The sequence below is a fragment of the Vombatus ursinus genome, unplaced genomic scaffold, assembly GCF_900497805.2.
Source record: "Vombatus ursinus unplaced genomic scaffold, bare-nosed wombat genome assembly UNPS02014773.1, whole genome shotgun sequence".
Classification (NCBI taxonomy): Eukaryota; Metazoa; Chordata; class Mammalia; order Diprotodontia; family Vombatidae; genus Vombatus; species Vombatus ursinus.
Genome location: NW_020954551.1, coordinates 36,118,077 through 36,139,791, shown reverse-complemented (window position 1 = coordinate 36,139,791; position 21,715 = coordinate 36,118,077). Strand labels below are relative to the sequence as shown.

General features: G+C 42.5%; 1 protein-coding gene across 5 annotated transcripts in view; it reads left to right on the top strand.

The window, feature by feature from the left end:
- The window catches only part of TAMM41 (TAM41 mitochondrial translocator assembly and maintenance homolog), a 35,470-nt gene extending 26,120 nt beyond the window's left edge, over nt 1–9,350 (top strand). For all 5 annotated transcript variants that reach the window (XM_027863977.1, XM_027863980.1, XM_027863979.1 and 2 more), the window contains one exon: nt 9,212–9,350. In XM_027863977.1, the coding sequence (XP_027719778.1) occupies nt 9,212–9,288 (77 nt within the window). In that variant the 3' untranslated portion in view covers nt 9,289–9,350. The remainder of the gene's footprint in view (nt 1–9,211) is intronic.
- Nucleotides 9,351–21,715: the final 12,365 nt, after the last annotated feature.

Sequence of the window (21,715 nt, the reverse complement as noted above, 5' to 3'; positions counted from 1 at the left end):
CGTCCCTAGCTGCTCCAGGCATTGACCCCACAGGGGAGCGGAAACTGAGGCACCCAGCAGTAGCTGTACAGGCTGCCTCCCCCAGCTCCCGGGCTATAGCAGCTGCCCTTGGTGCTGGACAGCTCCCTCCTTGCACCATTGTCAGTGGGACAGATCAAGCCACGTGAATAGTTTTGGGGGTTTTTTTTGTGAGGCAGTTGGGGTTAAGTGACTTGGCCAGAGTCACACAGCTAGTGAGGGTTATGTGTCTGAGGCCGGATTTGAACTCGGGTCCTCCTGACTCTGGGGCCAGTGCTCTGTCCGCTGCACCACCCAGCTGCCCCACATGGATAGTTTGTGATGAGCCTTGCTGACCTCGTTACATTATCTTTTCCCCTAAACCCACCTTTCCCATTTTTGTTGTCCCTCCAGTTCCTCAGGTTCCCAACTCAAGCTGTCCTTGACTCTTCACTTGCATGTGGCCAAATCTTGTTTCTCTACAGCTTCCCTGGCATCTGATGCCTTCTCTCTACTCACGCAGCCACTGCCCTCATTCCATCCCTTTTCACCTCTTGCCTAGCTGTTTCAGGTCTCCTGGTTTCTTTGTCCATTCTCTGCACACAGTGGTATCAAACCCACCATACAAGAATTTTTTCTTATTAAGCTTTAATCACTGAATGGGCACTGCCTCAGTCAGACTGAGACCTGTTAGAGACCTTAGCTTGACAAGGCCATGGTCTTCTTCTGCATCTCCAACAGTCTGGGCCATCTCCATTCATCTTGATCCACATCTGGCCACTGGACCCAGATGGGCCCTGATGGCCTGGTCCTCTTCGAGAAGGGCAGACAAGCAGCAGCAGCAGCAGCAGCAGCAGGGATCCCTGTGGGCCACAGAGTGACTTAGTTTTTTCGTTACCTGTGCTTTATTGTATTTTTATTTATCTTGTTCAGTGTTTCCCAGTGACATTTCAGTCTTGTTTGGGCCACACTTGGGAGTGTTGTGGGCCATATTGCAGGCTGTGAGTTTGACATCTCCGCTCTACGCAGCTGCCCAGTTACTATTCCTCAGGCCTAGATCTTACCACGTCAGTTCACTGCTAATGTCTCCCTGTTGACATTAGGGTCAAATATTGTTTCATCTTCATTTTCTCCTTTTTGATCTCTGTTTTTATTTTTAATTTAATTTGTTTTTATCTAAGTTGTATAATGCACATAAATTGTAATGTGCATAATTCAGACTACTAATACAGAATTACATGTATATAATTTAGAAAATAAGTAAATATAGCTGTAGAAAAGTACGTAGTCAAACATTTTTTACTGATGGGTAGAGTGACCAAAAAAGTTTGGAAACCATTACTCTAAAATGTTCGTTCTAAAACTCCTCCTTACTGAATCTGTTTCCCAGATGCTCAGACTCCTCTTTCTCCCCTAGGAGTGCAGTTGAGTTGGGAGTCTTCTAGGTTTTTCTGTCTCCCCATTTGCTCGATGTCGTACACTGCCACTTCCTTACGCGTAGATCTGCTCACGTTAGAAATCTTCCACAGTCCCTGTTAACTCCTTTGCCAGTCCTTGAAGGCCTTCCAGAATCTGGCACTACAGATTTTCTCTGCCTTGTTTCCTCTTACTCCCTGCCACAGGTGCTTATTATACTCTGCCTGGAGTTAGCAACCTGGGCTCCATCAACTTACTTTCTGTTTGTTTTTTCTATTTTGATATCTGTATTCCAATATAAATTGTTTCCTTTGTAATCCTATCTTTTACGCATTTAAAAACATTCTGAGGAGTCTGTAGACTTCATCCGACTGTCAGAGGGGTCCATGATAACCAAAAATGTTACCAAAGTGGACTCTTATCTACTGCCCGCACCCCTGTGCTTTCTTTTCTCATCTCTCACGTACAGAACATCATCCCTCTGCTGCTTTCCCCGTTCAGTTCCTGCCCATCCCTTAAAACCCACCCCCAGCTCCCCAGCTCCTTTCAGCCTGCACCCCTCCACACTGTGTTTTTACCTTCATCTTGCAGTAACATGCACATGAGGAATCTGACTCTACTCTTGCTCTCTTCTCCCTTCCCTAAGCTACTAAGTAGAGACTCAGTACTTTGGACTTGCTGAATAGAAACAGAAGCAGGCGGCGCCTTGACCAGGCTTGTACCACATCGGCCAGGGCCGAGAGGCCTGGCCTGAAGACTGTGACCCACCAGCATTCAAATCCAAGACTCGTCATTTCTTGTCCCTTGGTCTTTTCATTATCTACAGCATTCAGGGTTATCTTATCTGGTTTAAGATGAGAAGCTGCTTATAAAGCGACGTTTTATAATTGGTTGACTATATTTTCTGAAACAGTTTAGGCCACATGGTTTGACAAAGGCTAAATCATTTGTTAAGCCTCATTAAGCATTCTTTTCGTGAAATTAGTCTGTCCTGAACCACCTGGAACTCTGATGTCTACAGTTATAGCCATCTCATCCACATTATGTTTTATACCTAGTTAGAGCTGACTACTGTATTTGGTACTGCCCTTGGACTTGTCTCCACTGTGCAGGGCTCTCTTTGCCAGCAGAGGGCAGCAGCCAATGTGTACCTGCCAGAAACCCAGCCTCCTCATGTCCTGATGGCAGACAAGGACTGAGGGGGGCCAGGCTTGAATCATGGAGCCGCTGACCTCACCCTCTCAGTGGAGAAGTTACATTGTTAGCGCGTGTCAAGGCCACTGTATTAAGTGGCAGGACGTTTTCACTGAACTAACTTGTAATGGAGTTATAGGAAATAAGAAAAATATCTAAACATAGTTTCCACACATTTATTGTCTTTATCTTATCCTGTAGTTATTTTAGGTGAATAGTGTCTTTCTGCCAACTCAGATTTTCTAATGGATCTTGGACAAGCACTGACTGGACATATTATTTTATTCTAGACTCTTAAAAGTTGCCCTCTTTACACATCCAGATGGTATTGGTAAGCACCTTCCTAGAGATCAGAAGGCTTGACTGTACCAGTAACTGAACTGGTGGTTTGTCTGTGTCCTCCCCCCTCAGTTCCTCTCCTCTCTTGCTCCTTGTGACTCACTTGGCAACTTCTTTGGCTGGGAACTTTCTTCTTCCAGCTTTTCCCCTCCAAAGTACAAAGTCTCTAAAGTTACCCATCCAGCTATCATCTTGTAGTTGGTCTTTTCCCTTGGTAGATGGGTTAGGAAACCATGTAACACCTGTTACTTTGTTTCCCTTTCTTTTGTGGACATTTTCACCCCTTTCCCCTTGTTTGTACTTCCTGAACTTGCAGTCTTTGGCATCTTGGCTTTTAGAGCTAGAAGGGACCTTAATTTATCCCTCTTACTATCAATCGTTATCGATAAAGTCATCTTCCTTTCATTTTTCTCCAAAACTGGAAGAGGTGAAGAGACTTGCCCAGTATCACACCACTAATAAGGAGCTGAAGTTTTGTTTCCTCCCCACATTCAGGTTCCCTTTAATTACCCTTCTCTCTCCTTAGGGAGGATATAAGCAAGTGAAATAACTAATGAAATTCAGTTTATGTTTCCATCCACCTGAGAAGTGATGCAATTCATCCCTAAAGAGATGGGGAAGAGTAGTGGAAGATGGGGAAACCACAGGCACATGGTCTTTTAGAGCAACAAGCGACCTCGGCGGTCACCTGCTCCAAGCCTTTCATATTCCAAATGTGGAAATAGTCCTAGGCGTGCCTTGGTGCCTGTCAGAGCTGGATAGTATTCTGGTTTCTTCTGACTACAGTCATCACTATGTTTCTCCATTATTTTAACTGAAATGTGATTTCCCAAGATATTTGGAACACATCTGCATTCAAATATAAGTTCAAAAATGCACTTCAAAGACAAACAGAAATGACTTCTGAATTACCTATTCCAGTGTTTTCCATTATCTGGAGAGGGAAATGGTAGGTAATGTAGATGTTATCATCCTTATTTTATCCTATCTGTAGCTGAAGGAAAGTGAATTGAAAGAAAGCAAGTTGAGTCATAGAGTTTTTGAGCTAGGTGAGACCTTCAGAGATCATTTGGTCTAACCATTGAGAGAACTGAAGCCCAGGGAAGTTAAATGACTTGCCCAGGGTCACTTCTAGCAAAACTGAGACTAGAACCCCTTCCTGCCTTCCCACCATCTGTTTCCTTAGTCAGAGAAGCTGGGTTTGTCATAGCGGGCATCATGGAAGACTGATTATGGTCGGAAGCCAGAGTGCCTTGTCTCCATTCATTCAGTTCACCATGAGTGTTCACTGTCTGGCCACTAAGAGAGCTGCCTCTCAATTTGGTCGTGAGTCAGAATTTCAGCTGTAGTAATGGCAATGTCATGTGCTGGGGGTTTCTTTACATTGCCAGTGTGGTTTCACAATTAAATTGAGTGATTTAAAAAAAAAAAATTTTTTTTAAATGTTTTAAAATATTTTAAAATAGGATTTAAAGTTATGCCTCGAGAGCAGGACTTAGTAACTTTTTATGTGTCGTGGCCCCCTTGGGCAGTCTGAGAAAACTTAGGGACCCCTTTTCAAAATCATATTTTTAAATGATACATAGAATTAGAGAAGAAACCAATCATCATAGTTATCAGTTATTTTAAAAAAGTCACCGATCCCAGGTTCAGAACCCCTGCTGCTGTAGAGATTTCAGAAATGTCTTATGGCAAGTATTGCAATATTTGGTGATGACCAATCAGGTGCTCATTAGAGGATCCTGATACCTCCAGCATCTTTGAAGTAGATGAGGTGGGCGTCAGGCTTAGGTCTTCCCTCTCAGTGTAAGGACCTTTTCTCTTTCTCACCACTAGGTGGCGGCCATGTCCACCCGCATGCGTCTGTGCTTTGCCACCTGCAGATAGGAAAGGCAGACCCTATGTCCTCTCCCAGTGAAAACATGAGCTTCAGAATGTGGCTGATCTGTTCCTCTGGGGAGCTTTGGGGGCAGGTCCCTGGATACTTTTTTAGCCTAGAAAAAACCTCCCAGTTTAAGGCGTGTTAAGGCTTGTACTGAACAGGTTTCTGGCATGCCCGAGTTGCTGTTTACTGGCTCTGCTTTGAAGGCAACAGAGTGGCTCACTCATTAACCACAACTTGTGCGAGAGGCAAACAGGCAAGTGGACTGGCTGAACCGCCGCTGGTTACATAGGATTGAACCCATTTCTCGTGTTTACTTTGAGCAGTACATGTGAAAATGTAGCCCAAAACAAGCTGGCATTACTAGTAAAAGCTGTGCAGAGATTTGCTTGTCTTTGGGCCCAATCCTTTTGGGGGTTTTGTGTAATTTCCATTTAGGTAATTTTTTTGTTTTGACTTGTTCCTTGGAAAAGATTTTCTTGGTAGATACAGCTAGTTTGGTTAGAAAATTAATTAGAAGAAACATGTGGTGTTTTAAGTTACGAGGAAATGTATTCTTTCAATCTATTTCTTTCATTTCTGACTTCATTATTTACCTGAGGGATTTTGTCTTGATCTTTGTGAACTACCAGGTGTTCCTAGTTGATGAACCCACAGGAAGTGAACTCTGTGTTCAGAAGAAGTGAACTCTGTAGTTAGCAGAGTTGGAGTTTTAACAGTGCTGCCTGCTAGTTGATCCTACATGCTGCTACTGGGTGCCACGCACTAGAGAGACAAAACAGGAAAATAGTTGCTTACCTCCAAGAGCTTGTGGTCTGGTGTAGAGGAAGAAACACGGACACAATAATGTCATAAGTTACAATATTATAAAATCCCTAGAAGGCAAACAGAAGGGAAAGATTAGTTCTGGTTAGGAGCAAGTGGAAGATCTCCTGGAGGGAGTGACACCGAAGGAAGAAAAGGAATCAGCTCTCTGAAGTGGAGAAAGAAGGGCACGTCTCTTTTAGATGTGGTGGCCAGTGTGTGCAGATGCAGAGAAATAGGAGAGAGCTTGGAATAACTTTGGAGAACAGTACACGGTGTAGTTTGACAGGATTTTCGAATGAGTAAAGAATAGTACTGCAAGGTAAGTGGGGGGCCTTGAATGTCAGACTAAGAAATTTGGGTTTTATTTGTTAAGCAGTGGAGAGTCAGTGAGTGACAGGATCTGAATTATCGGCATTAGGAAGACTTTTTTCGTAGCAGTGAAAAGGCTGGACTGAAAAAGGGGGAAATGCAAGAGGTGATGAGAACCTGAAATCAGGTTGATGCAGTGGACCAGGCCATGGAAAGGAAGTAGAAAGGCCCAGGCCAAAGCAAGAGATATTCTGGAGCTAGGGTGAAGACATTTAGCAACGGATTTGGGTGTGGGAGTGTCTGGAAGAGTAAAATTGTGCTCAATTCTCCACAGAAACAAAATGGACATGAAGAGCTAACTGAGAGAGGCATGGTAGATAGCGGCTGGACTTGGAGTCAGGAGAATGGGGTGCTGGCCAGCCTGGGGCACTAGCTGGGGACCCCACCCAAGTCGCCTCAGTTTTCTGCATCTGCCAGATGCATAAAGCAGTACTTTTAGTACTCCGTGAGGCTCAGATAAGATGGTATGTACAAGGGCACATGCACATTTTAAAGTGCTGTATGTGTGTCTGCTATTGTTGAGAGGCAGCATGGAGGCCAGAGGAACACCTGGGTTTAGAACTCAGATTCTAACCTAGGATTTGAACCCAGATCTCCAACTCCTGACTGACAAAGAAGTAGTCGTAATAGTAGTAGAAGTAAATTAGTGTTCTAGGCAAGGTAAGACTGCGAGAGTCTAGGATAATCATAAAGAACTAATAACAAAGGATTATTAAATCAATGTGATACAGGCCAAGAGAACAGAATTTGTATCCATATCAGTAACATAGGTAGCCTCCATCTCCATGAGTTTTAGGTAGAGTATCTAGGCCAATCCCCCCACTTTTACAGATGAGGAAGTGAAGGCCCAAAGAGTATGTGACCTGTTCAAAGTCATATAGGTAATTGGTGATAGAGTTGGAATTAGAACCTAGATCTCCCACCTGCCCAACCATTGTTCTTTCCAATACTTCCTGCTGACTTATGTCCTTTAGAGAATACTTCTTATAAAATATAAGCTCCTTAAGGACAGGAACCAACTTGGTTTTATATTTGTATACTTAGCACCTAGTACTGCCTACTAAGTGTTTCATAAATTCTTGTTGATTGATTTGTTTGACTAATTGACTGATTCTGGGATTCAAAATGAAGTGCTGTCTATAAGATTTTCAGTAATTTCGTTATTTTTAGGGAGAGTGGTTCTGTGTGTGTCTTTCTACCGAAAGCAAAAAAACTAGCTAGTCAGAGAAGCTTACATATGAGGGGTTTTTAATCTACCCTTTTTCAATGAACAAAAATCTGTTTTTCTCTTCCTACCCCTTCATACCATAGAAAAAGAAAAAAAGAAAAAGAAAACCCTTGTAACAAATAAACATAGTATCTGAACTGATGCAAAGTGAAGCGAGCAGAACGAGAACATTGTATACAGTAACAGCAATATTGTACAATAATCAACTGTGAATGAGTTAGCTAGTCTCAGCAGTACAATGATCCAAGACAGTTCGGATGCACTCCTGGTGAAAGATGCTGTCCGCCTCCTGAGAAAGAACTGATGGAGTCTGAATGCTATCTAAGCAAACTTTTTACTTTCTTTGTTTCTCTTGGTTTTTGGATTTTTGTTTTGGTCTGTGTTTTCTTTTGCAACATTGCTCACATGGAAATAGGTTTTGCATTACTGCATATGTATAATCTATACCAAATTGCTTACCTTCTTAAGGAGAGGAAGGGAGGGAACTCAAATTTTTAAAAATGAATGTTTAAAATTGTTTTTACATGTAACTGAGAAAAAATAAAATTGATGAAAAAATGAATGAATCAAGCAAAACAAATCCCGAATTGGTCATAACCCCCCTTCAAAAAAAAATATGCTTCATTCTACCCTCTGAGTGCATCCCCTCTGTCAGGAGGTGGGCAGCATGCTTCATCATTGGTCTTTTGGAGGTGTTATTAGTCATTGAGCTGATTAGAATTCCAAAGTCTTTCAAAAGTGCTTGTCTTTACAATATTGTTGTTATTTTATAAATTGTTCTCCTCACTTCAGTCTGCCTCAGATCACGTAAGTCCACGTAAGAATTGTATTTTCACCTTATTTAATGTGCCTGAGTTCCAAGGAGGCAGTGGCCAGGGTTTCTAGAACTGAATTGGACTTAGAATAGCCATTGCATCTCGTAGCTGTGGCTCAGTTTCCTGGGGCTGCCGTATTAGGCTTGCCATGTGAAAGAATCAAGAACCTAAATTGGGTTTGAAAGCTTGATTGGTCCAGATGGGAATGTAAAATCATCTTCTGTAACAAGTTCCAGCCTCCGGTGCTTAAGTAGGTGAGGTTTGCTGAGAGTGCTTGCTCCAGGGAGAAAATTAAAGATGGTGGAGGTGAGGAAGGGCAGTGTTCCAGCTCTGCATTTCTAGAATAGTCTATGCTGGTTCTTAGAGATTAGACGGGGAGTGGTCCTGGGGTCCTGCCTTTTCTTACCAGCTTCTTCCTACAATGATCACTTCTCTAGGGTCTTCCATCATAGGTCTAGGTCTTCCAGTCCATTAACAAGCAATTATGAAGCACTCACTCTACCAGACATTGTGGTTGGTGGGTGCTGCAAATACAAGGACCAGCTAAGACAGCCCCTGCCCTCCTGGGGCTTCCATTTTCCGCAGGGCTCCCTTGGGGCAGCAGTTAGAAAGTTGACATTTTCCAGAAAATAGACCAACCACAAACTAATTCATTTTAATTCATGAGAAATACTTATCATAGATGTAGAGCTCAAAGAGACTTCCCCTTCAGTTTACCACTAGAGGCCATCGAGGTGAAATGATTTGCCTCTGTTTCTAAAGGCAGTGTTCTTTCCACTGTTCCACTGACTCATCATGATGGATCTCCATACGTACAGATTTCAGGCTTCACGTTAGATCAGTTTGTATCTCATTGTACAGAGGTCTCTTTTCAGATACCAAGAAGACATGTGCTGGGCCCCCAGGGAAATCCAGGGGTGAGATAGGAACACAGTCCTCAGCTTCAGGAGCTTCCATTGTGCCCAGCAGGTGTCACACAACAGTCAGCTTTGGTGAAAGCTTGTTGTTTGATTGGTCAGTGCAAGACTGAGTGTTCATCTTGGTCTTTTCCATTGTCATGGTCCATGACTATTTATCAGAGTGTTTCTGAAGTATTCCATGATAAAGAATTATTACTGAATTACCACTAAATAATCCTATTTTTTCACTTTCTCTTTCTCTCAGGTGTGAAGAAATCATTGATTTATAGTTCAATGAAAGTGCAAAAAATGTGGACCGGATGGACAAAGAAGACATCCTAATGTTATTTGCTTTTGTAAATGCTGTGTATAGATGAATAAAGTGTCTGATCTTTTTGTCAGAACAGCATTGATTATTTTTACTTACTATTTAATTTCTTTGGAAACCTTAGGACAAGTAGGAAAGGATTACGTAAAAGTGGCTTGGAGTAGTTTCTGAGAAGAGAATTCTTCTGTTCAGATAGATGTTCAGCTATGTGGATTCAGTGCTCATTAGAACTTAGACTGACATGTTTTCCAGGCGCATTAGTGTCAGAAGTGTTTGAGGTTGCTCACGTGTGTGGAATATTCAGTCCCTGAATGATGGCTTTAGGAAGCTTTCTCTCTCTACTTGTCTTCTCAATCTCCCCTTCTTACTATCGCCTCCACACACTTATTTTTTCCAGTCAGGGTGCTAAAGTGTTTAATTGAGGTTTTACTGGGTTAAGGCTTTTATTTTTCTTTGATATCCTTCTTTAAAATGCATAGTAGTCATAACCTTATGTGCTACAGTCTTTGGGGCCCATAATTGTAATGGTCAAATGCCATTTTGTTTTATCCTTCTGGTGAGCCATATGTCGTCTTTTCTTGTATACAAGTTGTGAGAAGTATAGTATCAGGCTATAAACCTAGGCTAACTGTGTCACTGAAACCAGTCTATTACCAGGTCTGTCCTTTTCTTCCTCTGAATTGTCCATCAGCTTTGCCCTGTATTCTCCATCCCTACTGCCGATACCAGGGTCAGAGTCTTAGAACCTCTCCTCTGGTCCTCCAGCCTCACTTCCCTGCTCCCTGTCTTCTCCAGCTCTTCCAGCCCGGTCTTAAATCAGTGGCTTCATCCTGTGACTCTGTACCTTCCAAAGCTAGATGAGAGCTCCTCTTTGAAGTCACCCTGACCAGTTTGGACTTTGCCAAAGTCCTCCTTCACCTGGTCACACTTGACCAATCCATCGTCTCATTTCCCGCTCCTGTTTCCCAGAACGGTGCTTAGAAGCAGGTACTTGATAGATTTCACTGAAGCAGGTGCTTCCACAGATCCAGATTGCAATCCCCCTCCACACGTCAACGAATGATTTCATGTATTTCCATGGCCAAAAATATTTGTCCCTTGGTGGCCAACTTTGTGATAGGCTTCTCTGAAATGAGGTTGGTCGTCCTGAGACAGGCATGGAGTCATGTGAAGCCTCCTCCAAGCCACACCAGCTTGTAGGACCTCACAGAACTTGGACCGCCGAAGCACAACTTTCAGGAGCCCAGAGTTAGCATCCAATGCCGAGGCTTTGGAAAAGCCCTCCAGTGGAAGCTCGATAATTAGAACGCAGCATTTTAAATCTTAAAGCCCATTTAGGCTGCCACCACCTTAACTTCCTAGGCAAGGAGAATCAGGCCCAGAAGTTAATTTTCCAGGGCCGTATGGCTATAGTTGTTTAAGTCTGACCCAGGGATCCTGACTCTCAGGTCCATGCTTTTTTCATTACATGACACGCTTTCCAGATATGATGCAACACAGCAAGCATTTATTAAGTGCCTACTGTATATGGGTGCTTGGTTTTTATGCTCAACAGCTCCCGAGACATTTTAGGTGTTGCCTGTAATTGGAGCAGGAAAGTGACCAGATCAGTGGTTAAAAATAACCACCGAAGTGAACCAACTTAAACAGCTTCTGAACTATAACAAAGAACAGCCCTCGAAAGTAGAAAGTTTGCTCTTTATCCCAACATACTGCACCAGAAAGCAAAGTTTGGGGAGAGGTGCAGTGTCAGGAAGCAGTGAATTAAAACAAAATGTATCTTTTTAAAAAGAAAAAGCATTGGACTCGGAATTTGAATACTGGCTCTGCTGCCTACCACCTGTGACAGGTTAAGTCCCATGACCTCTCTGACCCTTCCACACTAAGGGATTGTGGGAAAAGTATAAACCCTGAAAGCCTCTTATTGTGAAATTTTATTATTGGTTTATATAGAGCTTCTGCATTGCTTTTCATCCTTCCTATTAAGTTGGGGGGTATGGGAACGGGGAAGCCAGTCTGCATACTTCCTTTGCAGCTGAAGTTTTACTGTAGATTTTGATCAAAGGTGATTAGCCACGGCCTCCCTGTGGAATCATGTGAACTCTGGCTCCCTGAACTTGTTTCTAGTCATGGGTGTGTAGATGAAATATCACTAGTCGAAGATCTGGATTGAAGCTCCAGGGCTGCCACTTACTCGCTGTGACTTTGGGTAACTCATTTCCTTCTCCAAATCTGAGTTTTCCCATCTGTAAAATAAACTGGAGAAGAAAATGGCAACCCACTCAGTGTCTTTGCCAAGAAAACCTCAAAGGGGAGTCACAAAGAGTCGGACACAACTTAAAAACGAAAAAATGATTCAGCAGCAACATTCTGACTTTGGTTGATGCCTTTCGAGATGCCCAGGGCTAGGATGATTGACCCTGGTTATTCTTAGAAGTATCAGTGATCTTCCTTCTTGAATTTTCCCCAGCTGGGCAAAAGCCCAGACCTAATAAGAAAGAGTTACTGTCTCAGAAAATGGGAATGCCCTGCTGTTGTTTCCACAGTTGGCTGAGGTCTGTGATGTACACCATAGTGTTGTGGGTCTGTGTGTTTGAACATAGGCCAATCGATGGCTTCTGCTGGTGGCACCACACTTGAGGGAGCTAGCATGGAACTAGATTACTTTAATCTGAACCGATAGGAACCAACATTTCCATCTTAGTTTTAAGTTCCATCTTTGGGTTTGAAACAATTTTACATCCTGGATAAGTGTTATTTTATTTTAATGATGTCAATGATGGACATCATTCATGGATATTTTACAAATATTTTAAGACTTCAGAGTAAATCATTTTAGTAGAAAAAACTCATAGAAAAGACCCTGAGGGTTTTCTAGTCAAATTTGACAGAGAAGGAAACTGAGGACCCAAAGAGTAGAAGTGTCTTGCTTAAGATCACTCAGCCACAAAGCAGCAAAGTAGAATTGCAACCCAGTTCTCCTGTCAACCAACTGCAGCTTAAGGGCCATACTCCTTCCTACCCCTCCCCAACAGTGTCCAGTGGTCTGAAAAGACTCTTTTGTCTAGGTCCTGGCTTCTGCAAATCCATTTTATCTCTCTGCCTTTCTGAGTGCCCAACCTCATCCCTAGAGGCCATGGGGCTTTGCACGAATTATTTTGCTTTTGGTAAGAATCCAATAGTGAATGAGCTGTGACTCACCACGCCCTACATGTTCAGTTCTTGTTCAGACTAAAGCTACACCTTCCCACAGTAGTTTGCTCTCATTGCCTGACTCCTAGAAACGCCTCCCCCATTGCCACCCCACACACACACACACACAGGCTAACTACTCTATTTGGAGGTTTGGGGGCAAGGGGAGGAGGAGGATCAGTAAGTAATACATGAAACTACAAAATCAGGACTCAAGAAATTGTGCCAAATTAGACCCTTGCTCCCTAAAACGGGAGCTAACTGAAAAAAGAGCTCATCCTTCTTCAGCCTGGTGGCTTCTTGGTGTGGGAAGAGAACAAGCAGGTTCAGGCAGGGAGAGGTGTCTACACTTGTCAAGTTCAAGCATCTCAAAGCAGTCCTTCTGACACTGAAGAAGAAGGGCTCTGATTTGGAAAAATTGCTGGATCAAGGAGGGAAGGAGAATCAGAGAACAATTTCAGACTAGGGAAGGATCGTGGAGGGCATCTTTGCATGGTCTTCGCATGGGCAGCTAGGTGGTGCAATAGTGCATAGAGTGCCTGGCCTGGAGTCAGGAAGATTCATCTTTGTGAGTTCAAATCCAGCCTCAGACACTTACTAGCTGAATGACTCTGGGTAAGTCACTTCACCCTGTTTGCCTCAGTTTCCTCATCTGTAAAATGGGCTGGAAAAGGAAAATGGCAAATATACCTTTGCCAAGAAAACCTCAAATGGGGTCATGAAGAAAAACAACTGAACAACAGCATGGTATGATGGAAAGTGCTGGATTTGGAGTCAAGCACTGAGTTCAAATCTCACCTCTGCTACTGACTACTGTTGTGACATTGGAGAAGTAAATCTCTTCACCTCTCTGGACCTGTCTCCTCATCTGCCCAAGGTCACAGAGCCAGTCTATATGAGACACAGAAATCCTCTACTCTGACCCTAGTCTTCTCTCCACTGTGCTGCACATTGCCAAACTTTCACAAAAGGAGTGACTGATTAATGGTGGAGATTTCAGACCAGGTAGGAGGACAGTGTATAACAGGCCACTGGGAGAGAGATTTGGGGTGGGACAGAAGGACTTTGTGGCTGCTTTGTCCATCACTGTATTGGGCTGGCCTGAACTTGAGAAGAATTATGGCCTGAATTACAAGGAAACTTGGCCTTGCTAAAGGCAAAAACTATCTGGAATATTTAAGCAGCCTCCTGGCCAGCAAGCCTCTTACCTCATCCCCAGAGGTCTGGCCGGGATGTACATCACAGCATTGGGAGTCTAATGGAGCTTAAAAGAGTATGTTTCCAGGACTGGAAGCATACTCAGGTTTTTAATCAAGGATTGCTTCCTGTCTGCAGAAGGATTTCTTTGGGACCTTGGGATAGGAGTTAGTTTGTACAACTAACGAAAACTCCAGGAAATCATACCAGAGGACTTTGTTTCTCTCTCCTGTATCCAATTACATGCAATTAAACATTTCTATGATACTCTCCAGTGTAGAGCACTGTGCTAGGTTAACACACAAAATGAGGTCTCCACCAACAGGGAGTTTACTATCTAATAGGGGAATCATAACACTAGGAATTGTTTTCAGGTGGGGTAAAAATAGTGAGCAAGTAGTGCAAAGGACAGTTGTACTGTGGTACAATCAAGCTGAGAGGGAGGCAACCCATCTCCCAGAAAGACCAGCCCATGCTCTTGGGGAAGCTGGGACGCTTGGCAGTGGGAGGTGGGAAACAAACCCCAGAAAAAGATTATCAAAGTGACAGGACCATGGGCACAAGACCACAAGGTAGGGGTATAGGGAGAGTAGTTGTCAGACAGACTTGAAGAAAAATCACACCCCACTAGATATTAGCACTCTAAGGCAAAGTCCTATCCACCCTGCCCTAGTTATGGCGCTACATAACAAATTCACAATTATAATGCTAACCAATTACTTGTCCATGTATTACATTCTCTAATACTGTACACTCTTAAGGATTTAAAATGTCGTCTTTCTCTTAATAGTGATTGGATTATATAATCCCCTATGAGATCATAAACTCATTGGCAATAGAGACTTTCACAGTAGATAAAACGCTGAGCTCAGAGTCAGGAAAACCCGAGTTCAAATCCAGCCTTACTACCTGTGTCACCTGGGCAGGTCACTTAACCTCAGTTTGCTTCAGTTTCCTCAACTGTGAAATAGGGATAATAATGGCACCTACCTTGCAGGGTTGTTTGTGAGGCTCAAATGAGAATTTTTGTAAAAAGCACAGCACCATACCTGACACATGGGTGCTATATAAATACTTATTCCCTCACTCCCTATTCACCTATGTTTCCCCCTAGTATTTAGCACAGTATCTAGGACACAGTAGAAACCTAATAAATGCTTGACTCAAAAGAATAATAGTGATAATTGTAAAAGCAAATTCCTTAGAAATAAATGCACATTTCTGCAGAGTTTTAAGACATGAATGATTTTTTTCTCACAACAGCCCTATGAGGTAGGGAGTGCAGATATCATTCCCATCTCACTAGATAGGAGATGTAGCTTCAGAACCAGTAAGTGATTTTCCCAGGGTCACCCAGATTGTCAGTGGGCTGACTTCAGCCCAGGACCATGAAAGTCTTCTCATTTCCAATACTGCTTTGCCTCAACCATCCAGGAAAACGTTGGGAGGATGAGGAAGATGAACAGGAAGGCAATGTTGTATGATAGAAAGATAGCTGGATTTGTAGAACGACTCCGAGATTTCGCCTCACACTCTCAGGCCTCACACATCTTTATCACAGTTTGTGATTAAGATGACAAAAGATAGAAACAGTCAAGGACAGAAGAACTGCCAAAAGGCAGGAATGCCGCTCCATTGTTAGTGGAAATGAAAATTGCTCAGCCACTCTGCAAAGCAGCTTGCTTTTTAAAAAATGTCTATTGGGCAGCTAGGTGATGCAATGGATAGAACACTGGGCTCAGAATCAGCAAGATTCATCTTCATGAGTTCAAATCTGGGCTCAGACACTTACTGGCTTTGTGACACTGGGCAAGTCACTTAACCCTGTTTACCTTACTTTCCTCATCTGTAAAATGAGCTGTAGAAGGAAATGACAAACCACTCCAGTATATTTGCCAAGAAAACCCCAACTAGGATCACGAAGAGTTGGACAGTACTGAAACAAGTGAACAACAGCAACCACAAAATGTCTGTATCTTTTAACCCAAAGATCCTACCGCTAGGCAAATGTCTCATGGATATTGGGGAAAAATCTCATATAAACAAAAATATTCAGGACAGGGCTTTTTTGTGATAGCAAAGAACTGGGAGCAAAGTAGATGCCCATTAATTGGGGGTGGAGGGGTGGCTAAATAAATTGTGGTACATGAATGTAATGGAATATCATTCTACAATAAGAAAACACTGGAGATGAAGAATTCAGGGAAGTTTGGGAAGACTCACATGAACTGATACAGAGTAAAGTAAGTAGAACCAGGAAAACAATATACATGATGAGAATCAATCAATCAATGAACATTTATTAAGGGCCCACAATGTTCCAGGAACTATGCTAAGCATTGGGATACAAAAAGAGGTAAAAGACATTCCCTACCCTCAAGGAGCTTACAATCTAATGGAGGAGACAATATGCAAACAAATGTACATACATACGTATATATTTATATGTGTGTATGTGTGTGTGTGTATACACACACACACACACACACACATACACAATGTAAGCTGTATACAGGATAAGTAGGGAATGATTAAGAGAGGGAAAGCACTTTAATTAAGGGGGTTTGGAGAAGGTTTCCAATAGAAGGTAGCATTTTAGTTGGGAAATAAAGGAAGCCAGGGAGGTCAGCAGTTAAAGAGGAGGAAAGAGAGTGTTCAGGCATGGGGGACAACCAGAGAATACAGATGTAAGTGGAGAGATAATAAAGAAAAAAAAAAAAGAAACTAACACCATAATTATAATGACCAAGCTTGACCCCAATAAATAGATAAGAAAGTGTACTTCCCTCTCTTCTTTACCAAGATATATTACCAGAAATAGCTGGTGTGTTTGAGAGCTTTCCTGAATGGCTTTTTCTCTTTATTTTAAATCTTTGTTACAAGAAATGACTTGTTGAATAGGAGAATAAAGGGGAAATGTTTATAACCTTTTATGTGTGGGCTTCCCCCTTTAGAATGTAAGCTCCTTGAGGGCAGGAATTGTTTTTGTTTCTGCTTGTATTTGCATTCCTAGTGCTTAATACAATGTCTGGCACATAGTAAGAGCTTAATAAATGGTTACTGACTATTGACTGATACATAACAGTAACATAAAAATTTTAAAGATATCTATACATCTATCTATATCTATGCTCTTACCTATATATACCATCATATATATTTGTAAATATACATGTGTATATAAGTATACACTACATATGTCCACTAATATATCTATGTCTATATGTGTACATATATACATTTATATATCATAGGTTTTACATATACATATATACATGTATGTATGTGTGTATCTATACATGTATGTGAAGTTTGGATTCAAAGGGCCACACTTGAGGACCTAGAGGACCACAGGTGGCCTCGAGGCAGCAGTTCCCCACCCCTGGCTTAGCCTCTGTGGGTCTAAGTTTCCTCATCTATAAATTAAGGGAATTGGACCTCAGAGGTCCCTTTGAGCTCTAAATATAACTGTGATTGTATGAAGCATCAGCTCTTCTTCTTCTGAAGGAAAACCTTCAGCAGGTCAGGGAGAAAATAGGAGGAGGAGGAAAACAGGTTTGGGGAGGTAGGGGGGATGAGATCTCAGCAAGTTCTGCCATTGAATGACTCCGCTTTTCTAAGATTTTTCCCCAAGCAGTGGCCAAAATAATGCTATAGTTTTTCTGATCCCTCCAAGCCCTAGAGACTCACATTGTTGGGAATAGTACATTGCTTCAAGTTTATTACTTGATCTCCTTGACCCCAATCCTGGTAACAAGATAACAGGATTCATAGTCTCACAGAATCATGGGATTTAGAGCTGGAATTGACCTCATTTTACATGTGAGAAAACTGAGGCTCAAGATTATGTGTCTAAAGTCATACCAAATGTAAGAAATGGGAATTGAACCCAGGTCTTTGACTGCCTCTGTGGCCTTGTGCAAAATTGTGAGGTTGACCAGGGTTTCCTCAATGCTGAGCTTCCTTTTTCTGTACCTTTTATCTACCCTTTTGTGTCCAACTGTCTTTAACAGTCTCTCCCTCATCCCTGCTCTTGAGAAAGGATCCAAGATGTCATGTTCATCTTAGTATAAATAAGGTCACTGTATTCTCTTTGGGGGGGGGGGTATCTATTCAATTTGCTTTTAAATCTTCTTTCCAGTGGATTAACAAAAAAATTTGTTTCAAATGGAAGGAATTTCAGGCCTCCTTTCTCTGAAGTTTGGGTCCAGGAGTTCTCACACAGGCCAGCCTTATACCCAATATGATTTGGGGGCATCTGCAAATCTCCTTCCCCCAAATTTTTGTCCTATTCAGGCACCAATAATACCTGAAATCCTATCAGTATGTTCATTTCCTTGGGTTACCTTCCTGACTTTTAAGATACAGATGACTTTGGGAGGGATGGCATATTGGTCCTTGACACCTCCTTATGAATGAGCCTATGAGCTACTTTCTTCCCTAAAGAAAGGGACAGCTGTAGGGGCAAAGGGAAGAAAGTGGAAAGGGACTCCAGATGACAAAGTATAGAAATGCAAGAATGCTAAAGACAAGCTGCGATTGACCCTGTCTCAATCAGACTTTTTTGCTAATTCAAATGTAATGTTTATTTAAAAGAGACCATAACCCAAATGGATAGAATTTTTCTGCTCTGCTTAGCTTACCAAGCCTTATACTTGAGAGTTGTTTAATTTGAACCCTGGAGTCAGAAATCAATCAATAAGCATTAAGCACCTACTATTGTCAGGGATCATGCTAGGCATACAAAAGTAAAATATAAAACAAATTCTTCTCTCTCTCAGCTTACATTCCATAGGAGAGACAATGCGTACATATGGAAGGGTGTCCCCTTTCCAGACTCACAAGTTTCTTAGATAAAGGGGCAAGTAACAGAGATGATGACGTATAAGGGTGATTCCCATTCAGACATCATTTACACCTTGTGAAAGGTGAGCTCCTTTCATAAGAGCGGATCATTCTGCACCTTGTAAAGGATGTAAAACTTTGAGTAAACTTACTTGTACCCCATAAAGGATAAGAGGTTTTGAATAGTTTGTTTGCATATGAAAAAACCAGGAAAATATCTGAGGAAACCAGGAGAGAGACAATGACCTTGCCCTTTGGGCATAGACTGCTTCAGTACTTTTTCCCAGACACTCAAACTACATAAACCAACCAGAGAGCTTTTAATGTTTTAAAAACTGAGGCACCTTGTACCCCAAAGCTCTTTGGTAATTATTGGTCAAACGGGCATTGCCTTTTTATGGCTTAGTCTGCAGAGATAATGCCTTGGGAAATGTGCAGAAGAGTCACCATAAGTTAGGGGGAGGTTTCCCATTGGGCAGCACAGCCCTGTACCAAGAAGAGGCATGAAAGGGAAAGACTCAACCTTTGCTCTTCTGACCTCCTCCGTGGGAAGGAACAAACCTAAAAGCTAGAGCACCAAGGATGGAAGCATCTAATTAAAATGCTGTTCTCTGTGAGGAGTGAGTCTAGCCCTGCAGGAGAACAGCGTGCTTGGTCACATTTGTCCCCTATATATGTGCCTAACTAGGATTCTATTGTGTCTGCTCACTCTTCCCATAAATACTGTATGTATTTATAGGAGAATGTACACTGTTTATGGGGAAAATATTGTGTAGCCACTGCTCTATCTCATCTCAGTAAATGCCTTTACTTTGAGCTAACTGTGTCTACAAGTTAATTCTTGAAGGGAAGCATACCCATTGAAAGCTTGTGATTTATAGTTTTGGAAGTAAGTACCCACAGGTGTCCAGAGAATCAAAGATAGGAGCTGACCTCCGGGACCCAATCCAATTGTATGAATTGGGGAAGTAGTCCAGAGGGAGTGTTTCATATATATAAGCATGGCAGTAGCAAAGTGGATAGAGTGCTGGACTTGGGGTCAGGAAGACTTGAGTTCAAATTCAGCCTCAGAAACTTCCTGCCTGTGTGACCTTGGGCAAGTCACTTAACCTCTGTTTACCTATGAATTGATGAGCCATGGAGAAGGAAATGGCAAACCACTCCAGTATCTTTGCCAAGAAAACTCCATAGATGCAGCTAGGTGGGGCAGTGGATAGATCACTGGCCCTGGAGTCAGGGGAAATTGAGTTCAAATATGACCTCAGACACTGGACACTTACTAGCTGTGTAACCCTGGGCAAGTCACTTAACCCTGATTGCCTCACCAAAAAGCATAGAGGGAGGGGGGACCCATGAACAGAGGTCCACAGTGTCAGAAAGGGTTGGACAAGTCTGAACAACAACATCCCATATATATCCTAGTTTGGTGACCACTTCTCTACCTATCATTAGCCCATTTTCCTCATTCATTTTAACTCTGGGTTCTAAAGGAATCAAGGGGTATAGTTTGATGTTTCTTCATTATTTATTAAAATTACCACATCTTATTAATTAATAGCTATGAGCCCCCAGTCTTATTGATTAAATATTCAATAATAATAGGTAACATTTACATAACACCTACTATGTGCCAAGCACACATGTCATTATTATTATTATCTTTAAGTTTTCTGCATAACTCTTGACTCAAAGCCAGTCTGCATGACTCTTCCAGTTGGTAGAGATTGATGACTGAATGTTCTGTACCTGAATAAGGGTTTAAGCTGGCAAGAGTTTGAGAGAGAAGAGAGATCCTGGCCCTCTGGCTTCCAGCCTGGAGAAAAAAGAAGTCAAAGGGTTCCAGCTTCTTTCCGGAGAGAGATCCCTGAAGGGTCAGAAAGAATCTAGGCAGAAGCCTACATGCACCCAAGGATGCATTCCTTGGGGTCTCTAAAGTAGCAAACTCAGAGATAGGCACACGATTGAGGTGCGGAAAAAACAATCAGGTAGGTAGGAAGAGAATCAAGAGAGAGCAGTGACACCCAAACCTAGGGAGAAGAAAGTATCCAGGAAGAGAGGGCAGTCAGCAGTACCAAATGCAGCAGAGAGGCCAAGGATTGTGGTCAAGTATCTCAGTGCTCTAAGACTACTCTAAGAATATAGAACAGCTGGTGATCCTGCATTAGAGAATGGAATTTCCTCCGCAGGACTTCCCCCTATGTATGAAGACAAATTAGAGTGACCTCAAGTCCAATTCTCCCCCTTTACAGCTGAGGAAACTGAGGCCCAGGGCAGTAAAGCAACTTCCCTAAAGTCCTCTGGGCTTCATCATATGCTCTTTGTGATTTTCACTTTCCCAGCCCTCCCCCGACTATATTTCCAACTGTTAAAGGCATTTCCAAGGAACAGTTAGCATGCAAATAAGGGTTCTTTAAAAGGGGTTGGTTGTTTTGCATTTATTTTCAAATCTTCCCCTAAGACCTCTACTTGCAGGTGACTACTGGGTGCCGCTATCAAAACCCTCCCAGCTGGCCGGCCGAATCTGCCCACTTTGGAACTCCTGCTGTGGGGCCTACAATTAACCAGAGTCGCACAAAAGCGGCTATTGTTCCTTCTCCGCTGTGAAAGTAAGGCGGAATTGGGGCAGGACAATAAATTCATTAAGCTGGGGGTTCTGGCCTTTTTCTTTTTTTTTAATGAAAGCCACAGACGCCATGGAACACAGAAGGGGTGAAACTGACTTGAAGGTTTTAAAGCCTGAAGTCCGAGCTTGGCTGTCTGAATCACCGGGTGTTTTGTGCTGAACATGTCCTGTGGCACTGGAAGGTGACTGGGGGGTGACTGGGGGGTGCTACTTCCTTAAAGGACTTTAGAGGGGATTTTCTGAGAGCAGCGACAGGGTGTGCAGTAGCTTGTCCTTCCTGAGACATTATTTCTAACAGTGGCAGTTGAACATACTCTAATTTATATCATACCATAAAGAGCCCTTTTATCATTTTTTCATAAAAATCACATCTCCCAAGGGGGAAGATATTTTATTAATAATGCTACCTTATATCTATCAGATTTTTTTTTAAGGTACAGGATTTAGATCAGCAAGGGAGCCCACGTGGAATGGGACAGGGGAAAAGGAACAGTTTTTTAAAATCATGAATTACACCTATAACCCACCGCATTGAGAACCCTTCCTGAGCCTGATGCGGCATTTTATTTTCAATTTTCTTTTCT